Source organism: Sus scrofa, chromosome 5, assembly GCF_054392235.1.
Source record: "Sus scrofa isolate SSC_HxYL_T2T_F1_AM1 chromosome 5, Sscrofa_HxYL_maternal_Yorkshire_Landrace_v2.0, whole genome shotgun sequence".
Lineage (NCBI taxonomy): Eukaryota > Metazoa > Chordata > Mammalia > Artiodactyla > Suidae > Sus > Sus scrofa.
Window position 1 is genome coordinate 5,932,627 of NC_139387.1, and position 21,612 is coordinate 5,954,238.

General features: G+C 55.2%; 1 protein-coding gene across 20 annotated transcripts in view; it reads left to right on the top strand.

Moving 5' to 3' along the window:
* The window catches only part of PACSIN2 (protein kinase C and casein kinase substrate in neurons 2), a 132,104-nt gene that overhangs the window by 100,064 nt on the left and 10,428 nt on the right, over positions 1-21,612 (top strand). For all 20 annotated transcript variants that reach the window (XM_084955106.1, XM_084955111.1, XM_084955105.1 and 17 more), the window contains 4 exons: positions 10,997-11,153; positions 12,940-13,175; positions 15,250-15,405; positions 19,302-19,477. In XM_084955106.1, the coding sequence (XP_084811232.1) occupies positions 10,997-11,153; positions 12,940-13,175; positions 15,250-15,405; positions 19,302-19,477 (725 nt within the window). The remainder of the gene's footprint in view (positions 1-10,996; positions 11,154-12,939; positions 13,176-15,249; positions 15,406-19,301; positions 19,478-21,612) is intronic.

The following is a 21,612-nucleotide window of genomic DNA, read 5'->3' on the forward strand; positions in this document are numbered from 1 at the left end:
GAGGGACCCAGGTGCAGAGATGGGGCAGGGGCTCATGTCCTGGGGGAAGGACAGGGGTAACAGGAGTCGTGAAGGTTAAACCGAGGACTGGGGAGGGCGGAACACGGCCGAAGTGCTGGGAGGGTGGGCGTGGGGGGTGCTACTGGAGGAAGCGCTTTTATTCCTACTTTTCCTCCTGCGTGATTTCCACCCCAAGTCATTTGGCGTTGTACCCGGGGGCTCATGGACTTGAGACATCTCCCTCGCCGTCCCGTTCACTGTTAGAGCTTCTGCCAAAAGCAGCTGGTCTTCAGCGAGCCCGTACTTAACAGAGCTGGAAAGGATCCCACTGCCTGGATGGGCGGCAGCCCGTACAGCCGGGAGGGGCTGCTCCTGCAGCGCCCGTGGAGTGTGAGAGTAAGAGAGGGCAGTGACCCGGTCACCAGGCCGCGTCCTGGGCGCTTGGCTGAAGGACGAGTGTGTGCACGTGCACTTGTGCCACGAGACTGGGCGCTTGGGGCGAGGGCTCACAGATGGGGCATGTGCTGTGCTCAGGAACAAGCCCCCAGGCATCACTGGGCCTTTATCTCGCCGTGTGAGCAATGTGTGCCAAGAGGGCAGAGCACGGTGAGCCTGGCCCACAGCCGTGAGGGGCGGGTCAGGTCCAAAACAGCTTGTTTAAAACACATCCTTCCTCTCTGCGTTAGAGTGTGTTCTGCCTCTGAGTTAGAGCTGAGAAGTGGAATTTCTCAGTTTCCGATTCCTCTGTTTTTCAGTTTGTCATTTCCAACATTTAGGTTAAATATTGATAATGCAGTTGATCTCTAATGTTGTTGAAGTTTGGATTTGTGCTTTAAAACTCTTGAACAGCGAAGGGCACCTCTGCGGGGCCCCGAGCCTCGTTTTCTTCACCCTCCGACTTGAGTGGAAAGTCCAGGCACAGAGGGTAGGCCTGGTAAGAGTTGGGGCGGGGTGAACTGGAAACTGGGAATTGGGGCAGAGGGAGGCCCGAGGCAGTGCCAGGACTAGTTTGGGTCAGAGTTGAGCCAGAGCGTGCAGACCAGGCTCAAGGTGGCTGGAGATTGAAGCTGTTAATAAACAATAGCAGCGGCAGGGCCCTGCCAGGTAAACCGCCTCACCGTCTTTTGAGAATGGGAAGCCCCAGGAGGTCCGGGCTCGTCCAGGCAGGCTTCAGGGCAGCACTGAGTGAGGAGCTCCTAGACCTCTGTTCCAGGGCAGGGCCAAGCGGGAGCCCATTTGGGGGAGCTGGAAGGTAGCTGGGAGAGCTAGACGTGGAATCCTGCAGAAGCGAGGACGGCCGGAGCAGAGTTTGAGAGCAAGGCACAGAGTCCATGGCTCTCCAGGACACCTCTTCCGCCTTGGTGTTTTCAAGCACGCGTCACAGGTTTCACAGCCCTAAGCCTGACTGTTTGGAAAGGAGGTTCAGAGGAAGGGTTGGGGTAGGTCATAAGAGGAGCGTCTGAGACAGGGGACCCTGCTGAGCAGGTGTGTGCCGGATATGACATCTGCTGAGCGCCCCGCAGAGAAGGTGGATGGGGAAGTAGTGACACTGAAAGGCCCCGTTTCCCCAGTCTCCTGACCTGCCTGGAGACGGGAGACTCAGAGAGCAGCTAACTCGGACGCTGAATTTGACAGACAGCCTTGTAAGTGCCTCAAGGACCTGTGCGGCTCTCCTGCTTGTTTGTGTGGGCAGAAGCGGTAGCTGCTCGTGTGTCATCCGTGAAGTCCGTATCTGGAGATATGCTGAGAGTTGATTCTTTGTGGAGAGAGCTCAAGGAACTCCCTCAATTAAGAACTCAGTAAATAAGAGTTCTTGCCGTGGCGTAGCGCTGTAGCAGCTCAGGTCACTGTGGAGGTGCAGGTTCGATCCCTGGCCTGGCACAGTGGATTAAAGCATCCTGCGTTGCCGCAGCTGCAGCTCTGGTTCAGTCCTAGGCCTGGGAACTTCCATATGCCGCAGGTATAGCCATAAAGTTTAAAAAAAAAAACCCACCTCAGTAAATAAAGTCTCATGATTTACTTCATTCCCCGTGCTTCTAGCTGGGCGCCCAGCAACTTCTCAGTCTCCTCCTGTCTACATGGAACAGAATCTCTGCTCCCAGCACCACTCAGACATTGAGAGGATATTACTAGGTGCCCTCTGTGTGCCTGGCATGGTGGATGGAGAAGAAGAAAGATGTAGACCTTGCCCTCAAAACCTACCGTGCCAACCACATTTTGCATGTGACAGCAGACGTGGAGGCAGAGTAACAAGGGAGGCACGAACTGCCTGGCAGAGGGACCTTCATGGAGCGGGCGGCGTCCCCCATGGTCCGTGGGCCTCAGCACCCTCCCTCGGACCCTCAGAAAGCGACCTTGCCCCAGAGTTCCTTCAGCTCTTGCCTCAAACATCGCTTCCTCCAGGCAGCCCCGACGTCTGCAGTGCTCCTTCCAGAACTTGTCACGTCTGTAATTGTGACTTGAGCACAAGTCCCACAGCAGTGGGGACCGCAGTGGTTGTTCACCACTGCATCCCCTGCATCCCCTAGTCTCGCACGGAGTCCTTGGCACACAGTAGGTGTTTGTCACACAGTTGTGGGTGTCAAGAGGGTTGAGAAAAAATTGAGTTGCGAGTGTTTTGGGAGGCAGCCAGCCGGTGGCGGCGTTGGCAGACTGTTCAGTTAGAAATCCTGGAATCGTGGCGGTCGTCTATTCCTGTCCTCTCTCTTCATTTTGTGTCTGAACGGACGATGAGGAAATGGCCTTGTAAGTGACAGCCCCCCAGGCTAAGAGCACGTCTGACTGGAAAGGAACCCAGCCTATGCTGTGAACTCGCCAAGCCCTTGTCCTCACAGAATCAGCCCAGCTCCACTGTGCAGCCGAAGGCGTGGAGATGCAGGCAGAGACCTGGTGGGAAGGGGCAGAGGGCAGGCGGCCTCCTGGGGGGCCGTCGCCCACCTCCGCAGGGCTGTAATTAAGGGTCCCTGAAGGCTTGTCTTTCATCCTTGTCTTTGAAGCTACTTGAGAAGATCCCCGGGCTTCTGGCCACACTGGGAAGCTGTGGATAAACAATTTGTCTCTGACACAGAGCACTGCCTGGAGGGTCACCAGAAGCTTGTCCTTCTTGTCCAGCCAGGTCGGCACAGCTGGCTCACTCTTGAACCTGCCTCCCCAGGGTGTAGAGGGAGCAGTTGTGCTGCCTGGGCTTTACCAGGTTAAAGGACACGAGCTTTCTGAGAGTGAATCAAGGTCGGCTCTGGCACAGGGTCTTAGTTCCCAGGCCGAGGGCCTGGCATGAGCCTCTTCAGCACGCGGAGGCATCAGGAGCGTCCAGGAGTGGGGTCACACAGTGACCCACAGGCTCGAACTCTGTCTGTGCCTTTCCTGGAACCTGCAGAGCTGGTTGGAAACACACACATCACCTGATAGTGACCTTTTAAGTCTTGGCTCTAACACTCGCCCTGTTCTCAGCCCGAGGAAGATTCTGGAAGGTGGAGTCTGCCTCCTTTCGGCTGCATGATTATGAGTGACTTTGCCTCTTCAAATCTGTTTCCTTTTCTGTAAAATCCCACTGCCTTGGGATCATTACAAGATTAAATGAGGTGACATGTAGAGCTGTCAGCCCACAGCCTGGCATCAATTATGATGCTGCTGCTGATGAAAAATACTGTGCTGTGCTTGTTACCAGGAGGCTTGCAGTCCAGCTGGGGCAGGGAGGCTAACGGCACGATTGTGACCCATGGGGACAGTGTTTGGAAGGGCCCTTGTGGTCCCCAGGTGGACCAGCCAGCAGGACGCTACGGCAGGGGACTGGTGTCGCCTGTCTGCTAGCGCAGGCGATCCAGGCGCGCCCTCTTGGTGGTGTGGCAGGTGTCAGGGGTGCCTCCGTGGGGAAGACCAGCCACCGAGCCTTAGCAGGGAGCCGGGATTGGGGCAGGTAGGCGAACGCGTTCAGCACCACCTCCCTGCCTTTGACACCTGAGCCACTCCCCGTTTCTAAGGTTACGGCATTTGTGTGCGCCTGTGTTCTCGCGTAGGTGTCATCCTTGCTTATGTGCCAATATTTTGAATTCATGTCGAGGCATCCTGTGCCCTGTTGTTCCGTTTCTCGTTCCGCTTCTCTGTCTTTCTCCTCTCGGCACTGTCAGTGAGATCTCTTCCGTTGCAGTGTCTACACAGTCCTGCCTGTCCTTTTTGTTGCCACACTGGGGTGCCCCCCAGGTGCTCCATGATCTGAGCCAGCATTTCTTTGGGGATAAAACTCAGGAGCAACGAGGCTGGGTCCTCCTGGGGCACGTGTCTGCTCCCTGCCTTCCTGCCTGGTGGTCACAGGCCCGCCCCTGGCTGTTTTCCCACCCGCGTGGCTCAGTAGGGGGTCCTCAGTGCGCAGCTCCACCCTACGCTTGGCCCTTCCTGCTCTCCCGAGTGCCCTCTGTGGGGGGCAGAGCTGTGTCGCTCTTTTCGTGGGCATTCCCCCAAGTCCCACGAGTGTGAGCCCTTCGCTCAGGCCGTTAGCCCCGTGACCTTCCGCTTCTCTCGCGGGTCACCACTCGTATCTGTGCGCATCTTCCTGCAGGCCTCTCAGTGTTGATGGGTCGGGCTTCCTGAGATAGTTCAGATTTTAGTCCCATGTCACTTTAGACAATTTAAGCAGATTAGGAGACAGTATTTGAATCTGTTAACTTTGTCTGTGTTACTGATTTCTGAACAGAAATCCTTAATTTTTGAGGTAATAGTTTATTTACACACACACACAACTGTGTGCCCACATATCCTTATAGCTTCTACTTTTGAAATTTTGCTGAGGGGTCCTGCCCTGCCTATATTTTTTTCTAGCTGCATCAGGGTTTTACCTTTCACATTTTTATTGAGGGCCTGCTGAGAGCCAGTGAGCGGGAGGCGGTGGAAGAAGCGGTGGGTAAGGAAGACAAAGGCCCAGCCCCTTGGGACACAGTTGGAAGGCGTGTGGGTCGACCTGCTGTGTGCTGTGGGCTCTGGTCTGCACAGGCCCGGGCCGGCGGGAGGTGAGGCCATCCAGGGGCAGGGTGGTCTGGGGCACAGGCCTAAGAGCACCCTCTGTGTGAGGGCTACTGCTCCCTCCCTCAGTTGTGCATCAAGGCAGCAGTGAGACAGCCAGAACCTCCTGGGGTACCTGGGGGCGTCCAGGGAGTCCTAGGATTCTTCGTGACATTAAGGTGAGCCACGCAGGACGAGGTTCGTGCCGAGGCCGCAGGGGGAGGGAGAGCCCAGCTCCCTTCTCACCTGGCCTCTGGTTTCACCCTGGGACTTTGGTTGTGGTCAGTGTTTTGTCTGTGAGGTGGTCACCGACCGAAGAGGAGGGTAAAGGACTAACGTGGACGGTGTGTGTGTGTGAAGTGGTTGGTGCGCGGCACCGTGTAGGTCCCCTGGCCAGACCTTGGTCCTGGTAACTGGTGGCCCTGGGGGCCAGTGGGTGGGGCTCAGAGGAGCTACACGTCTGCATTCACGTTGCCTCCCATCCCTCTGGGATCCCGGGGGTCCCACTGACCTGCTTCCCCATCCGCTGGCTTTCCTGCTGCCTTCGGCCGCTCTGTTCCGCAGACAGAGTTGGCAAAGGTAAGCAGCTGGAAGGCCAGAGAAGCAAACGTCTCCTGCATCCTTGTGGGCTGCGTCCCAGACTGTTCACACCCAGGGGCTGAATGAGGAACTGGTGGGACCTGTTTGAACAGTCCTTCCCAGCACCCCGTAATTATAAACCCGCTGGCTTTTAGGCAAAGCCCACTGTCTCCGCTCTGGTTCTCAGTTACACAGACGTTTCTGCCAAGGGGTCTCTGCAGCTCCAGCCCCATACTCGTCCTAGCTGGCCGTGAAACCAAGGCTTGTCTTCCACTGGGTTCTGGGGCCCAGGGCAGAGGGGAGCCAGAGGAAGGATGAGGGTGAGACTCACAGGCGGCCAGGAAGACGGCGGGCAGCCCCTGGCCTCTGGGCATAGGCGAAGGGCATCGTGGGTGGAAAGGGGGTAGAGCGACTCAGATTGCCAGGAGACAGCAGAACCAGCCGGGCAGAGCTTGGTGGTTGGGTGGAGGGAGGAGGGAGAACCGTCTCTGGGAGAATCCGGGAAGGAGGTGGCTCCGTTCTTTCTGCCACATAGGCCCGGCCTGCAGGAACCGCCACCTGAGGTCCCTGGGAGCTGGGATCCTGCTACCTCTGTCCTGCCCCCATCTGCCACCTAGAGGACAGAGCCGTTCCTTTCTCCTGCTGTGCCTCAGAGTCAGAGGCTACTCGTACTGTCCCTCCAGGGGCTTTACCTCCTGAACCCCACCCGTCCCTCCCGGAGCACCGCCCCCTTCAGGGTGAAGCCTTTTCACTGTCTGACCCCACCTCCCAGGCCACCCACTGCATCCAGCCCCCAGCTAGCCCAGTCACCCCCTGCATTCCTAATGGCTTCTCCCCGAGCCCAGGTCTCCGTGTTGTCTCACTTTCTTCATTTTGCCAACACTGTCTCTGCCTGGAGTCACTCCCCTCACCTCGCCGTCAGTCTGTCCAGCTTCCCACCTGTCCGTGCAAACTCACTTTGGATGTTGCCTCCAGTATACCTGCCCCCCCCCGCCCCTTCCCTCAGCCAAGTGGTTCCTGGGGGAGAGTAGGGGCTTCCCACCCTGCACCCAGGCACTTGCATGTTGAGCATCTGTCTTCAGCACCATGGTATCTGAGGGGGTGAGCCTGAATTTAGAGAAAGTTAGAAACGTAGACGGCTTCAGACCTAGTTTTCAAAATGGACATTTTATGAACAAAGCAATTGATTAGTATTGGAAGAAAGCGTGTTTATTTTCAGTTCCTACATGAAGTTATCTGCCATTTGGCCAATTCAAAACAAGCTAGTGTTTTGAAAAGTAAGAGAGGAGCGTTTTAATTATAAAACCAATAAAGCAGAAATAGCTAACTATACACATCCTGACTTTAATGTATCATCCATTTAACATATATTTGAAATCAATTTCCTTGCATTTTAAAAACCAGTCATTATACCTCAGTTTTAAAAAAGACAAAACACTCTACCATAGAAGCCATGTGGTTGGCAAATAGCAGCAAGAAAAGATGCTCAGTATCATTAGACACGAGGAAATCACAAATTAAAATCACAGTGAGTTATTTCTGTATATGAAACAGAATGGCTAAAATGGTTTTTGTTAAAACTGACAATAGGGAGTTCCTGTCTTGGCTCAGTGGTTAACGAACCCAACTAGCATCCATGAGGACACAGGTTTGCTCCCTGGCCTTGCTCAGTGGGTTAGGGATCTGGCGTTGCCGTGAGGTGTGGTGTAGGTCGCAGATGCGGCTCGGATCCCGAGTTGCTGTGGCTGTGGTGTAGGCCAGCGGCTACAGCTCTGATTAGACCCCTAGCCTGGGAACCTCCATTGCTGTGGATGCAGCCCTAAAAGACAAAACAAACAAACAAACAAACTGACAATGCCAAGTGCTACTGAGGATGCAGAGCAATTAAAATTCCTGCACTGCTGATGGGAGTGCAAAGTGGTCCAGCCACTTTTTCATATAAAGTTAGACGTACACTTACCAGATGGCAATTCCACTCCTAACTATTTGCCCAAGAGAAATGAAAACCAATGTCCACACAAAGACCTATAGGTAATGTTTCTAGCTTCTTTGCTTATAATTGTCCCAAACCAAAAACAACCCAAATGTCCTTCAACAGAATGAAAAGGTAAACAGATGGTGGTATATTCTCACAATAGAATACTGTTTCGCAATGAAGTGGAATGAATCACTGATGTAGGAAACAGTATAGGGCAGTCGCAAAAGCCTTACAGTAAGTGACAGAGCCAGTTACCAAAGCCAGGTTACATACTATGTGGTCTCCGCTTATTCTGGACATCTTGGAAAAGGGACAGAAGTCAGGTTAGTGGTTGCCAGGGGCAGTGTGGGGAGAAGATTGACAGCAGGAGGGCCCGAGGGACCTCTGGGAGGTGGGAGTATTCTCTGCCCTGACGTGCTGATGGTTATGCACGCCGTGTGTCCATCTCAACACATCCAAGTCTCTACCTGTAAAAGGTAGTTTTTATTTTATGTCGGTTACATCTCCGTTTACAAGAGACCAGCGGGTCTGCTCTGAGGACGACCACCCGCACGCTGTGCAGGGAGGGACTGGGAAAGCCACGCTGCTCTGCCGCTGGGTGGTGTGTGGGGGTGGAAGCAGTGATCCCTGGTGAATGTTCCCGAGTGTGGACGGAAGTGGTGAGCTGTCACTGACTTTTCCCTGAGCAAAGGACAGCAGGGCAGACCTTGCCTGTGGTCGTGAGCACTCCCTTGCCCCTCAGCCCCAGCAGTGCCGCACATAAGCCTAAATAAAGCACGTGCTTCTGGAAACATCCTCTGTATTCCTTGCTTTTCAGATTTCAAGAGCTGTTGTTTAAATGTGAACAGTATCTGTGCTAAGTGCTGAGGGGTTGTACCATGTGTACCTTGTAAAGAAATGGCCTTTCTTTCCCTGAATCTTTGTACGAGGGGTTTTGAAAATCAGAGAGGTAGGCAGGTTTCTAGAGAGCCAACATATTTTCATATTGATTACTAATTTGAATAATGTTGGTAACAGTGAGATGAAAGCTAGGTCTACATCGTGCTTTCATGTCAGCTGTCAAGTCTGTATCCGGCTGTGATTATCTTCGCTCTTCTTGCCACCAGCTCAGCAATACTGAGTTGCATGTCATTGGATTTTTTTTTTTTTTTCCTTTTTTTCATGCTGCTGTAAATTTCCAACTGAGAGCAAGGCCCTATTTTAAGGGAAGTGAACACGTGATGTCACTTCTAACTGGTTGTGAAATGCTTTCTTTCGCCTTCCTATAAAGGGGCCAAAGGATGGAACTGAAAGCTCAGGTTCAGCTTCTGTGTTCTTGTGACCTCCTGGCCTGTTCTTGAGGAGACGGTGATGGGTCGTGGGGTCCGAGAGCTCTTTGTGCACTGCAGCAAGCCCGCTGGAAGTCATTCCAGACCTCTGGAGAAGGCCGCCCAGGCCACCTGACTTCCGGGGCTCCTTGCTGTTCCCCAGGATTCCGACTGCCATTGGAGCGGGGTCATCTCAGGGACATCCCTTCCTGGAGGGACACGGTCCCCTTCTCTCCCGCTGCCCATCTCCATGTGCCCTGTCCCTTTGCAAGGTCGTACTGCAACTCCGCTGCTAACTTTTCTTCAACTTGGAGACCTCGGGTCCAGGTGGGAGGAACTCGGTGGTGTGAACTGTTCCTAAGTCAGAGTTGAACAGGTTACCTGGCAGAGAGGGGACTGTACCCTTTTCTGTGGGAGGGGGAGCCTGTCCTCCCTGTTCTCTAGGAGCTGCAGAGTAACTCTAAACAGAGATGAACTAGGAGAGCGATCAGCTGGGCCGAGACCTTTAGAAATGATAAAACTGACCAGAGGGTGACTACACTTTTTGAAGACAGTGGGAGGAAAGGATTGAAAATATAAGATCAGGAGTTCCCTGGTGACCCAGCAGGTTGAGGATCTGGCATCGTCACTGCTGTGACTCAGATCACTTCTGTGGCACGGGTTAGACCCCTGACCTGGGAACTTTGCTGTGAGTGTGCCCCCCCAAAAAAATACAATAGATCATTTTTCTCTCATATTTCGTACAAGTGCTCCCGTATCAGCTACACAGAATCCTTTCTAATTAGCAACTCAACGAAACGTATTGACTACTTCGATTTTCACTCTAAATTAGCCGCTAATATTTTCTCAGTTACTCTTATTATTTATGATTTAGATAAGCTAGTCTCTCGCTCTCTTTTTTCCTTTTCATATGCATTCGAGGCATACGGAAGTCCCCAGGCCAGGGGTTGAATCTAAGCTGCAACTGCAACCTATGCCACAACTGCATCAACACTGGATCCTTAACCCACCACAGCAGGAACTCCTAGTCTCTCCTTTCATGTGTGAGAAAAAGTAGTCTAACCTCACGTCGGCCCATGTCAAAGCAGAGAAAAGTCTGAGCTTTGCCATCAAGACTGCTACCTGGGGGAGTGCCCGTTATGGCTCAGTGGGTTAAGAACCCCACATAGTGTCCATGAAGATGCAGGTTCAGTTCCTGGCCTTGTTCAGTGGGGTAAAGATCTGGCATTGCCACAGCTGTGGCATAGGTCACAGATGTGGCTTGGATCCTGCCTTGCTGTGGCTGTGGTGTAGGCTGGTAGCTGCAGCTGTGATCCAGCCCTAGCCCGGGAACTTCCATATGCCGTGAGTGTGGCCATAAAAAGAAAAAAAAAAAAGACTTCTACCTGGAACCATTTGAAAAACTGCTTTCAGTTGCAGCCCAGGCTCTAGGACGATGACGGTAGGATCTTAGCAGTGTAATTTCCTTAAGCCTTGGTTGCCTCATCTTAAAATTGGGGACAATTATTCCTACTCGTTGGGGCAGTGGCAATACTCGGAGGTGTCAAACACCTCCTGTGGTGCCTGGCACATACATGGTGGGTGCTCAGTACGTGGAAATGGAGTTTATTGCTAACCTCGGGACGTAATAAGATTAATGCAGAATGTGATGACATCAACGCGGTGGGCGCTGGAAAACCTGCTTAGTCCAGTAATGATCAAAAGGCCTTTAGCCAAGCATCTGTACTGTTACTTATAAGATCATTTTAATCTGAGTTCCTAAAAAATTGTTTTTCTGTTTCCGTGGTTGTTTTTAATCTCTCTAGTTGGACGTTACCTACTCTGGCCCCTCAGCTTGTGCGAGAAGCCCTTCTGGGCGCTCCAGCCCCTCGCTTCTTTCCATCATAGCCCTTCCCACACTGGCCCGTCTCCCCCCCGACCCATGGGTCAGAATGTGGACGCTGGCCGTGTGGATCCCGAGAAGCTCTGCATCACTGTTTTGCATGTTCCTGCTAGTAAGGAAACCGGGAGCTTGTCGTCTCGCCACGCAGGGTGCCCTTCGAACAGGAGGGGGGATGCCCCCCTGGGAGCCAGGCTGGCCTGGAGGTTGTCTGTGCAGCGGCGACCTCAAGCCTCACAGCGTGGCTCTGTCTCCCAGGTCGGGAACTACAAGAGGACCGTCAAGCGGATCGATGACGGCCACCGCCTGTGCAGCGACCTCATGAACTGCCTGCACGAGCGGGCGCGCATCGAGAAGGCGTACGCGCAGCAGCTCACCGAGTGGGCCCGGCGCTGGAGGCAGCTTGTGGACAAGGGTAAGGGGGCATCTCGGCAAATCATCGACCCTCTCCAAGCCAGTTTCCTCTTTGTCTGAAGTTCTGGGGGGCTGCGATTGGCCCCCAGCAGCACAGGGTGTGCGAGCTTTCCTCCCCTTTCCTGGGACACAGCATCCGAGTCCCCCGTGGCAGCCCTTGTCACCCAGAGGCCGTGCTGCGCCTGCCGAGCCAGCTTAGAACAGCTGCTTCGGGGCCCAGACTTGAGTAGGCGCCCATCCAGTCAAAGGCCTCGCTGCTCAGCACGGTGGCTTCTGACATTTCTGTTTGTAAGCCTGACCGTGTCGCAAGTCAGATAAGATTAGATCCAGCAGGCTTTCTGATTTTGAACTTAACAGGAATAACTACAGCTGGTGTGTGGTGCAGGTTTTGTCTCCCCTCCCTCCCTAGCAAAATACTCAGAAGAGTCTAGAGCTTAGTGACCGTGCTGCTCTGCATATGGATTCTCAGAATGCACTACCCAGCAGGAGAGGGGAAGCTTGATTGATTATGGCACCTCCTAGGACACAGATGGCTTAGTGGGGATTTCTCGGGGTGTGTTTTGGGGCAGGCTCTTCTACCATGACTGGCTGTCCTCAGAGGCGCCAGCCAGCAGACACCAGGCCAGGGCAGGGGGGCGTGCGGGCCAGGGCCTCCAGGCAGCCTGTCTTTCCCCTGACGCTGAAACAGGTTGTCTGTGGGGCTTAGCACAGTGCCTTGGTACAGCGTGGGTGCCAGGGAGTGGGGTGGCTAGGGATGGGTCAGCTCCTTCAGTAAACAGTAGCTGTTTTTTTATTTCCACCTGCCTGCATCCCCTCTCTCCAGATCCAGCAGTCAGCACTGTCCATTCTGTTTATTGAGAACTTGAGGTTGGTTCGTAAAGCACTCTGCCCGTCACTCTGTTGATCCCGCCACAAGACCTCGGCAGGACGGGAGCTGCTTGTTTTATAGACAAAAGGGATTAGAAGTTCAGAGGAGCTAACCCTCCACAATTATATTCATACACACGCACGCACCATGGTCCTCTCTGTGTTACCTGGCTCCAGCCGCCCTTGTCCCCTGCAGGCCCTGTCTTCCTGTTTCCACCCTCAGCCTCTGTTATAGCCCATCTCTCCCTGCATCACCTCGTGCCACACCACAGCATCCTCTCAACAAGAGGATAGGCCAGATGATGTTTTCTTCCTGAGAACAGTGAGTGAGGTGACCCAGGCACCCCACACCACTTTCTAGAGAGTCCTGTCCTCTCCTTCCTCCCCCAGGACAGGGCTTCCGTTCTGCTACGGAGCTGTCCTTCATTCCGTAAGCAGTTCTCCGGGCCTGCTCTGAGGCGGGCCCTGCGTGGAGTGCGTGGGCCTCGTGGTCTGGTGGAGGGGCAGCCCCAGAGGGTGGGCGCAGGGCTCCCTGGCAGAGAGTCAGCTTGCTTCACGAGGCCTCCTCTACAGCCGGCCCTAGGCAAATCAAAACTTCCAGGATGAAGAGATCTGAGTTTTTAAAGAGCTCAGTGTCTTTACGAGAAGGAAACGTGTGAATCTCCCCGTTTCCCTTTAACAGAAGGACAGATCCAGCTTCAGTTCCCTCTTACTTTCTTCATCCCAGGAACTGAAAAAGGAACAGCACTGAGAGAAAAATGTCTAAGACAGCCGAAAGGAAGCCTCCCAGCCAGGCAGCCAGACTGCCGGCCTAAAGCCCCATCCTACAGCTGAGGGAGGCTAAGAGGAAGGAGCCCCAGCCCAGGGCCTGCCCGGGGCCCGCAGTGCCCAGTAACCCACCAGCTTCTCTCCCACGCCAGGGCCTCAGTACGGGACGGTGGAGAAGGCCTGGGTGGCCGTCATGTCCGAGGCGGAGAAGGTGAGCGAGCTGCACCTGGAGGTGAAGGCCTCGCTGATGAACGAGGATTTCGAGAAGATCAAGAACTGGCAGAAGGAGGCCTTTCACAAGCAGATGATGGGAGGCTTTAAGGAGACCAAAGAAGCCGAAGATGGCTTTCGGAAGGCGCAGAAGCCCTGGGCCAAGAAGCTGAAAGAGGTGCACCCTCCTGCAGCCCCTCCCCTGTCCCCACAGCCTGCTTCCCCCTGACCTGGGCTCCCTCCAGCAGTGCTCCCGCCAGAAAGGGCCGCCCCTCGGCCCAGAGCCGTGGTGGCCGGTGTGTGTGTGCCCTCTGTCCATAATCCTCATCCCCCCTTTACAGTCCTGGAAACAGGATGAGAAACAGGCCCAGGGTGTAGCGCACAGAACCCGAGCTCTTTTATTTGTTTTTGCATAATGCCGTGTCATGAACCTTTTGGTCTGTCAAGAGTATTAAATCTACAGTTGCCAAGGTTATCTGAGATTAAACTATTATAGAATAGTGCTTCCGGAGTTCAGCAATTCAGCAAGCTTGCTAAAAGCCAGATTCCCAGGCCCACCTCTAGATATGGTGATTCAGTAGGTCAGAAGTGGGGCCTATTAATGCTTCGGGTTTTGAGTTTTTTTGGCAGGGGGGACTGCGCACCCACAGCATATGGAAGTTCCTGGGCTAGGGATTGAATCCGAGCCACAGCTTCGACCTGTGCCACCACTGCAGCAATGCCAGATCCTTTAACCCACTGCGACTGGCCAGGGGTCAAACCTGTGCCTCCATAGCCACCTGAGCTGCTGCAGTTGGATCCTTAACCCACTGTGCCACAGTGGGAGCTCCCAAATGATCAGTTTTAATAATCTCCCAAGTGGTGCCCCACCCACTGGCCTAAGGACTGCATTTTCAAAAGCAGGGTTTTGGAAGAGCTGTTGGTAGCACTCAGAAACTAGAAATTGATATCCTAGCTCGTAACCACTATCAGCACTTTCCCCCAACCCTCGGAAATTGTCTGTTAGAGAGACTTAAAAGCCCCTTTGGACTGGTAAATAGGGTGATTTTTAAATATTCTTTCTCCTGTGGGTTTTCCTCTCAGATTTGCAATGATACCGATATGCATTTTTGTAGAAGTAGCAAATGGAAACCACCGAGTGTCACGCAGCCTTGGCTTGCTGGACGCTGTCATACCCACGCCCCAGCTCTCAGCACGTGCAGACCCCCAACCTGCAGCCTGGCCCACCCCATTTCTCAGGGTAGACACGCCACTTCCTCCCCCACGCTGCCACTGGCTTCTCTCAGGAGCTCCCTGGTCCCTCCTCCTCAGCATCACCCTGTATCACCAGGTTGTAAGGAGGCTTTCCTTCCTTTCTCTGTGTCTTGGCGTTTGCCACTTCTCCTTTCTCTTCCTTCTTCTCTCTGGTCCTGTTCACAATGACACTGTCCCCCTCATGAGGCCGTGGCTACAGATTCATCTTTCTTTAGAATGAAATCTGTGACTTTGGCTCAAGTAAGAAGCGTCTATTAAATTACATATATGTGTGTATATCTGCATCTATGTATACATGTGTGTACATGTATATGTGTGTGTGTGTGTTAACTAGTCATTAAAAAACATGGAAGCATTCTTGCTGTGTCACAGGAGGTTAAGACTCTGACTCCAGTGGCTCAGGTCACAGCTGTGACTCCAATTCACTCGCTGGCCTGGGAACTTCCATATGCTGGGTTGTGGCCAAGAACACAAAAACAAAAACAAAAACAAAGCAGACACATGGAACGTGGCCTGTAACCCTGCCTCCCAGCGTTCCCCTCCCCTCGTGTTAGGTTTCCAGCTGTGCAGCAGGCTCTTTCTATCCCAGTCTTGCTCCATGTCCAGTCATTCTTCATAAGACTCCCCCAGCCCCCACCCTCCCCAGGGCACCTCCCTCTCTCCCTGCTGCAGCCTCCTCCTGGGCACTTAGCACCTTCTCGTTTGCTCTGTACTAACTAGTCTTGTAGTGCTAGACCGTAAGCTCTGCGAGAGCCCAGGTTCTTTGTCTGGCGCCGTATCCCTGGTGCCCAGACAGAGCCTGACAGCGAAGCGGGCACTCTGTCAACACTTGCCAAATGAACTTCTCTGTTTTAACTGGTTGTAATTGTACTACACACACCGCTTTGTACCTGCTCTTCCCTCTCCTCTTGATGGCACAAGCACTTCCCAGCCTGTGCAACCTCTAGCGAAGATTTTGAACTTGAAGCGTGACGTGCAGGAACTCATTCTCCCCGTAGGTAGAAGCAGCCAAGAAAGCCTACCACGCAGCGTGCAAAGAGGAGAAGCTGGCAATATCTCGAGAAACCAATAGCAAAGCGGATCCATCCCTCAACCCCGAACAGCTGAAGAAATTGCAAGACAAAGTAGAAAAATGCAAGCAAGACGTCCTTAAGGTGAATCGTGCACTTGTTACTCGTTGAGAGCCCACCCCTCACCCGTTCGCCTGCCTGGCACACGGCCAGCCTTTGTCGCCGCTTGGTCGGATGGGGGATGGATGGCGGCACCAACAAAACACCTTCCTGGCCTCCGGGTCACGGCTCACCCTACACAGCTGTTTGTGCCTGCCTCAGGGTGCTGGGCAGGCAGGGGCAGGCAGGGAGAGCCAGCACAGGACACGGAGCTGTGACTGTCAACAGTGGGGAGCTGAGGTGTGCGCTGGTCCAGAGGGTTGTGAGCACCACTTTGCCAATGGCCTTGAAAGCAGGCAGAGTAAGGAGCGTGGGCCACTGCTGCCAGGGAGCCACTGGAAGAAGGTTCAAGAGCCCGGGATCGGAGGGCAGGGGCGTGGAGGACCAGATGGTCTAGAAGGGAGCCTCCATGGAGGGGTGGAGGCTGGGAGAGTGCGCTGAGCAGCTGTGCCCTGTGACTGCAGGGAGCTCGAGGGCAGCGGAGCACTGAAGGCCCCAGAGAGGCGTGGGCAGAGGCTGTGGGAGCTCGGGCAGTGGGGGCAGGGCCTTCGGCCACGAAGAGCCAGCACAGCGTCCTGGAGCCCTGCTGTTTCTTCTCTGGATCAGTGAGAAGAACTGTCGGGGCTCCACAGGTGCAGGGTAGGGATTCTGCCTGCAAGGCTGAGTCCCAGGATTGAAACACAGACAGCATCTTGTAATTTGAATGTCCCCAGGAAGTGAGGGCCGACATGGGCAAGGGTCTGGCCTGTGTGCTCAGCTCCCGGCTTGACCCCCCGCCCCACCCACTCCTTTGCTCTGTTCTAAGGGCTGGGTGGCTGGAGGCTGCCCCAGTCAAGGACCTGCCCTGCTACAGGCTTCGCAGAGGAGAGTCCCAGCCTGGGTTTGGAGAGGAGATGAAATTAGAAAGGAGACATGCTGCAGGAGTAGGTCGTGATGCCAGAAGCGGGGCGTGGGAGCCCCGGTTGATGTGTTACTACCTGCCCACCCTTTCAGGCCTCAGATGAGCATTTCTGAGCCCCAGGGAATTAGATGCTGGCACCTGGCACCTCCCTTCTGTGGCTGAGAAAGTGACTGTCCAAGAGTTTCAATCCCAAGCCACCTAATGATGTGCGGGTGGGAAGGCCCGTGCCCTCTCGGCTGCTCCTCACGGCTGCGTCTTCACGTAATAAGAGAGGGTGGAGGAGGGCGCCTCATGGCTCAGAGCCACGTCAGGCTCCCTCAGGAGCAGCCCCCACGGGAGCAGCCCCCACAGGCAGCCCAGGTGCCTCCCCCCACCGTGGGACCAGGTGAGGAACCTGGGGCTACCTGCTGAATAGGGAGGGCCCCTGTGCTCAAGGAACACAGGCCTGCGGGGACTCTAGGGGCTGCCTTTGACATGTACCCAGGGACCTGGGTGCCCAGGAAGGTGCCTCTGTGTGTGTGTGGGGGGGGGGGGGGGAGAGGGAGAGAGAGAGGGAGGGAGAGGGAGGGAGGGAGGGAGGGAGGGGGAGAGAGGGAGAGAGAGAGGTGCATGCCTTTCCTGTTTTGCAATCACCCAGCACAGACCCCCACCAAATTGATGCGTTGGCAGAACAAACCCAGGAACTGAGGTCAGACTAAGGCACCTGTCAGGATGACCTCGGCACTTGGTCAAGGGCTCTGTCCTGGCTCCCTCCCTGCCTCAGTGACCTTGGGGAACAGTGGTCCTTGTAGGCCGCGAGCTGGCCTGGAGAAGAGGGCAGTTCCTCCCACCCCCCTTCTTGAAGCAGTTCCTTAAACCAGCACTCCCTGGCTGCACACATCCTTCTGTCTGCCCCTGGCCAGGCGGTGCCCCCGTCTTGCGGTGTCCTTCGGAAAGGAACCTCTCACGTCCATTGCTAAATATCAGGGTCCATGTGAGGGTGATTCACTTCGCCCTGTGAATCTTTGTTGGGAACTTTATATGTGCTTGGTGCTTGCAATTCCCCAAGGACAGTGACCTCGCTCTCTAGCGGCCTGCGCGGGGCAGGGCTGCTCGTGGGCGCAGGGCGGGTGGAGCAGCCTGCCGCCTCCCACGAGGGCTCCGGGGCGGCCACTGTGTGTGAAGGGGTCCCAAGAAGTGGTTGCTCGGTGTCTCTCTGATGGAACCACTGGTGTTCAGACCCATGGTGGCGCGTCTCGGGGGCCTCTGAGCCATGCTCCTGCCCAGGCCTGGAGCGTGTAGGCTGGCACTTGGTGGTGATGAGCAACCGGAGCGGCAGTGGAGCTCTGTCCCTGCTGGGGAGGCCCAGGCTCTGTCAGGGCTGGCCTTTTTCTGGGCTCACACAGGACCCAAGCCCAGGCGAAGCAGGAGGCTTACAAGCAGAACAAGGAAGCACTTGTACTAGGAGAGGGGTGAGGGCAGCAGTGGCGGCTTGGGGAAGGCTTCAAGAAGAGGGGTCTCTTCAGAGCATAAAGGGGAGTCTTCCGGAGCATGAGGGAGAGAAGGGCCATGGGAGCAGGGAAGTGCCGAGTAGACCTGGAATCCCGAGTGGGGCAGAGAAGCTGCTCTAATGGGGCAGGGCTGGGCCCGAGGCCTGGGCGTGGTCTTGAAGGCAGGGGGTCCTGCAGCAGCTCAGGGAAGGCGCTTCCTTCCTCAGAAGAACCCCCATCCTCGGTGGCCAGCCCACCCGCCCACAGTCACTTCCCTTTTCAGGGTCTTGCTAGAGGGAAGGGCTTGTGATAAATGGGCCGCCCCAGCCCTCACTTTACCCAAAGAGACTACTGTCACTCTGATGGTCCCATCAACTGTTGAACCCACGTGGCCACCAGTTGGCCCAGCACTGCCAGGGGAGGGGGCAGGGAAGGCTGTGTGGGGTTACTGACCCCAGGCACGTCCTTGTGACGTCAATGTGCCAACTTCAGCCATGACTCTTAGGCTACAGTCTTGTCACATTGTCCCTTGGCAGCCTCGAAAATAGGCCACACCTATTTGAATGTTTTCTTTCCGAGGCCATCTGGGGAAGAGCAGCTCTGTCGGGGGTGTGGTGGGCTGGAGGGAAGGGGCCAGGACTTTTGCAGGGCCTTGGTGCAGCCTGCGGTCGAGGGCTGTGCAGTAGAGCACTCCGTTTTCTGAGAAGGAAAGTGAGGCTACGCAAGAATGGGAGGCACAGGCTTGGTGCAGGTCTGTCTGGCGCCCAGAGCCCTGTGATCTTGCATCTAAGGTAACTTTTGAGCCACTGCTGCTACAGGCGAGATCTGAGGTCCAGGGGTGACCCAGCACAGCCATTGCCCATGGGAGAAAGGACACCGATGTGTAACACAGACAGGGGACAGTGTGGCAGTGCTGCTTGAGGCCACACACATTGGGCTCCAAGTGACCACCCCTGCCCCAGAGGCTACCTGTTTGCATCTTACTCCAGCTGAGAGGCCTGACAGGTGCCAGGAGTGAGATTTGCATTTCAGGAGTGGAGGGGCTGGGACTTGAACCTGAATGCTGTTGGACTCCGGAGCTTGTGCTTTTGGGGTTTTGGAGTCTGGAGGGCATGCTGAGAAGCTTGGCCCAGGGATGCTGTCGGTGGTGCAGAGGGCATCCAGGATGAGCCTGGCAGGCCTGGGGGCGGGGGTGGGGGGTCTGTTTCCCAAGGATTTCCACAGGCCCTTCAGGAGCACAGGTGGGGTGTGAGGTGGGCCTCTGGGCAGGAACTTAGGGGTACAAAGGAAATAGGTGGGGTGTTTCTTGGATATGGGGTCACCCAAAGTGGCAGGCTTCTTCGTATTGTCACCTGAGAAGCAGTCTGGATGCTGATGGATTCACAAGTGGTGGAGAGAGCCAAGGCTGAGTGAGGGGCACGGCGGTGCAGAGCCAGGCGTGCTCGCTCAGTCAGGGGGACCGGGCCGCGTGGGAATCCGCCTTCATGTCCTGTCCCTGGGCTTCCTCGTAGACCAAAGAGAAGTACGAGAAGTCTCTGAAGGAGCTGAGCCAGGGCACACCGCAGTACATGGAGAGCATGGAGCAGGTGTTTGAGCAGTGCCAGCAGTTCGAGGAGAAGCGCCTGCACTTCTTCCGGGAAGTCCTGCTGGAGGTTCAGAAGCACCTAGACCTGTCAAATGTGGCCGCGTAAGTGTCCTTTAGGGGACAGGTACATCACGGTGAAGTCAGTGGGCAGTTGCTAGACTTGGGATGGCAGGGCTTTCAGAAGCTGTGGAGTTCTCCTGTCCAGGGAGGGGCCTTCGGCGCACCTGTCTGAGGCCGTGCGGTGTCCTGCTGCCTAGAGTAGCTGCTTGCCGGCCCAAGTTGGGGGCCTCCTGCCACACGCTGCCAGCTCCGGGCGCGGTTCTCTGTGTCCGGGCAGGAAGAGGGGGCTGCCACGGCCGCATGTGCGAACTCAACCCAAGAGCAGGTCCCATGGTCCCGGGCACTGCCCTGACCTTGAGGAAGTTTAGGCGGTCCTTTCCGTCCAGAGCCGCTGGCTGCCAGCTTGTTCCCTGACTTCCCGGTCGGTCTGGGTCTGGGGCAGCGCAGACCCAGGGAAATTCAGTCCTAACTGGAGACTCGGAGGCTGTGGGGGGTACTTCGTCCACACTTCCTCGCCTTTGGCCTCATGACACCTTCGTCAGGGCAGAGGTCCAGGCTGACCCTGGACCTGGACTCCTGTCATTCCTATGGCCAGAGCCACTTAGAAATGACTCACAAGTCCAAGCTTGTCATTCATAGGAAATTACGTGCCGTTTGTCTCTTTCTAGTATTAAAAAAAAAAATCAAAAGTGACAATTACTATATAGCTACACTGTTACCAATTAATAATCTTGCTGAGTATGTGTAAAGCAGGCAGCATAACCCCCTCTCACTGGCAGGCACCTGAGGCCAGGCCCAGGTAAGTCCCTGGCCCGGGCCTGCACTGCTGGCGGGGGCGGGGCTGCCAGGTCTCTTGTGTGCAGCGTCTCTCCTGTCATGCGTGTGCCTGTCCTTGGTGGACGGACCTGGCCTCGCTTAGTTTCCCACGCTGCCCTGTGGAGTCGATGGACCCTCGGGCCGCCGAAACAAAACACCCATACCCAGGCAGCCTAAAACAACTCTTGCGATTCTGAAACCCAGGAGTTGGGCCTCGCTCCTCTGAGGGCTCTGCTCTAGGGGAGGAGCCTTTGCTTGGTGTCAGTCTCCTCAGCCTTGACCTGTAGACGCATCACGCCAGTCCTGTGATGGTCTTTCCTCTGTCTCTGTGCCCACGTTTCCCCCCTTTTTATAAAAAGATAGTCTTTGATTTATAGACGACCTCTGTAAAGACCCTATTTCCAGGAGTTCCTGTCGTGGCGCAGTGGTTAACTGGACTAGGAACCATGAGGTTGCAGGTTCGATCCCTGGCCTTGCTCAGTGGGTTAAGGATCCAGCATTGCCGTGAGCTGTAGTGTAGGTTGCAGATGCGGCTCGGATCCTGCGTTGCTGTGGCTCTGGTGTAGGCTGGCGGCTACAGCTCCAATTAGACCCCTAGCCTGGGAACCTCCATATGCTGTTGGAGTGGCCCTAGAAAAGGCAAAAAGACAAAAAAAAAAAAAAAAAAGACCCTATTTCCAAATAAGGTCACATTCTGAGGTCCCGGGGGCTAGGGCTTCAGCAGATCACTTTGGAGAACACAGTTCAACCCAGAACAGGTGGCGTTATGCCCCCTTGACAGAGGAGGACATCAAGGCCCGAGAGGGTAAATGCCTTGTCAGACACACAAACTAGTAGTGAAAACCCCAGGTCCCCGTGGTATATACACCTGCCTGACCTGGTGGGCTTCCCAGGAAGGCGGCTGCGCTGGCAGCTGGACAGGAGCGCCCCCTGGTGGCCGGTGGGGTCTGCAGCCAGCCAGCACTGACCAAGCTTCCTTTACCGTCTTCGCACCTGAGTGTAAACCTGCCAGATTCTTTGAAGGGATGAGGGGAGCTTTCCTGACACTCAGTCCTGGACCTGATTGAAAGGGACCATGCAGGTTGGTGGCCCACATGCGCCTTTTGTATTATCTGACACAGAGCAAAGCCAGGTTGGTGCCACCTCGTTTGATTTAAAGCTGATTTGTCAAAAGCTGAAGCTGTAGCTTCCGCGCCAAGGTTGTCTGTCCCCATCTGTGCGTGACAGATGATCAGCCAGCTGAGCCAGGGCAGGTGACTGATCTGCACTGTGAGGTTGACTCTAGCGCAGCCGCAGATGGTGGTGTCAGCTGTGGGCAGGCCCTGGGCAAGGCTGAAGGGTGGCTTTCCCTTCCTTCCAGA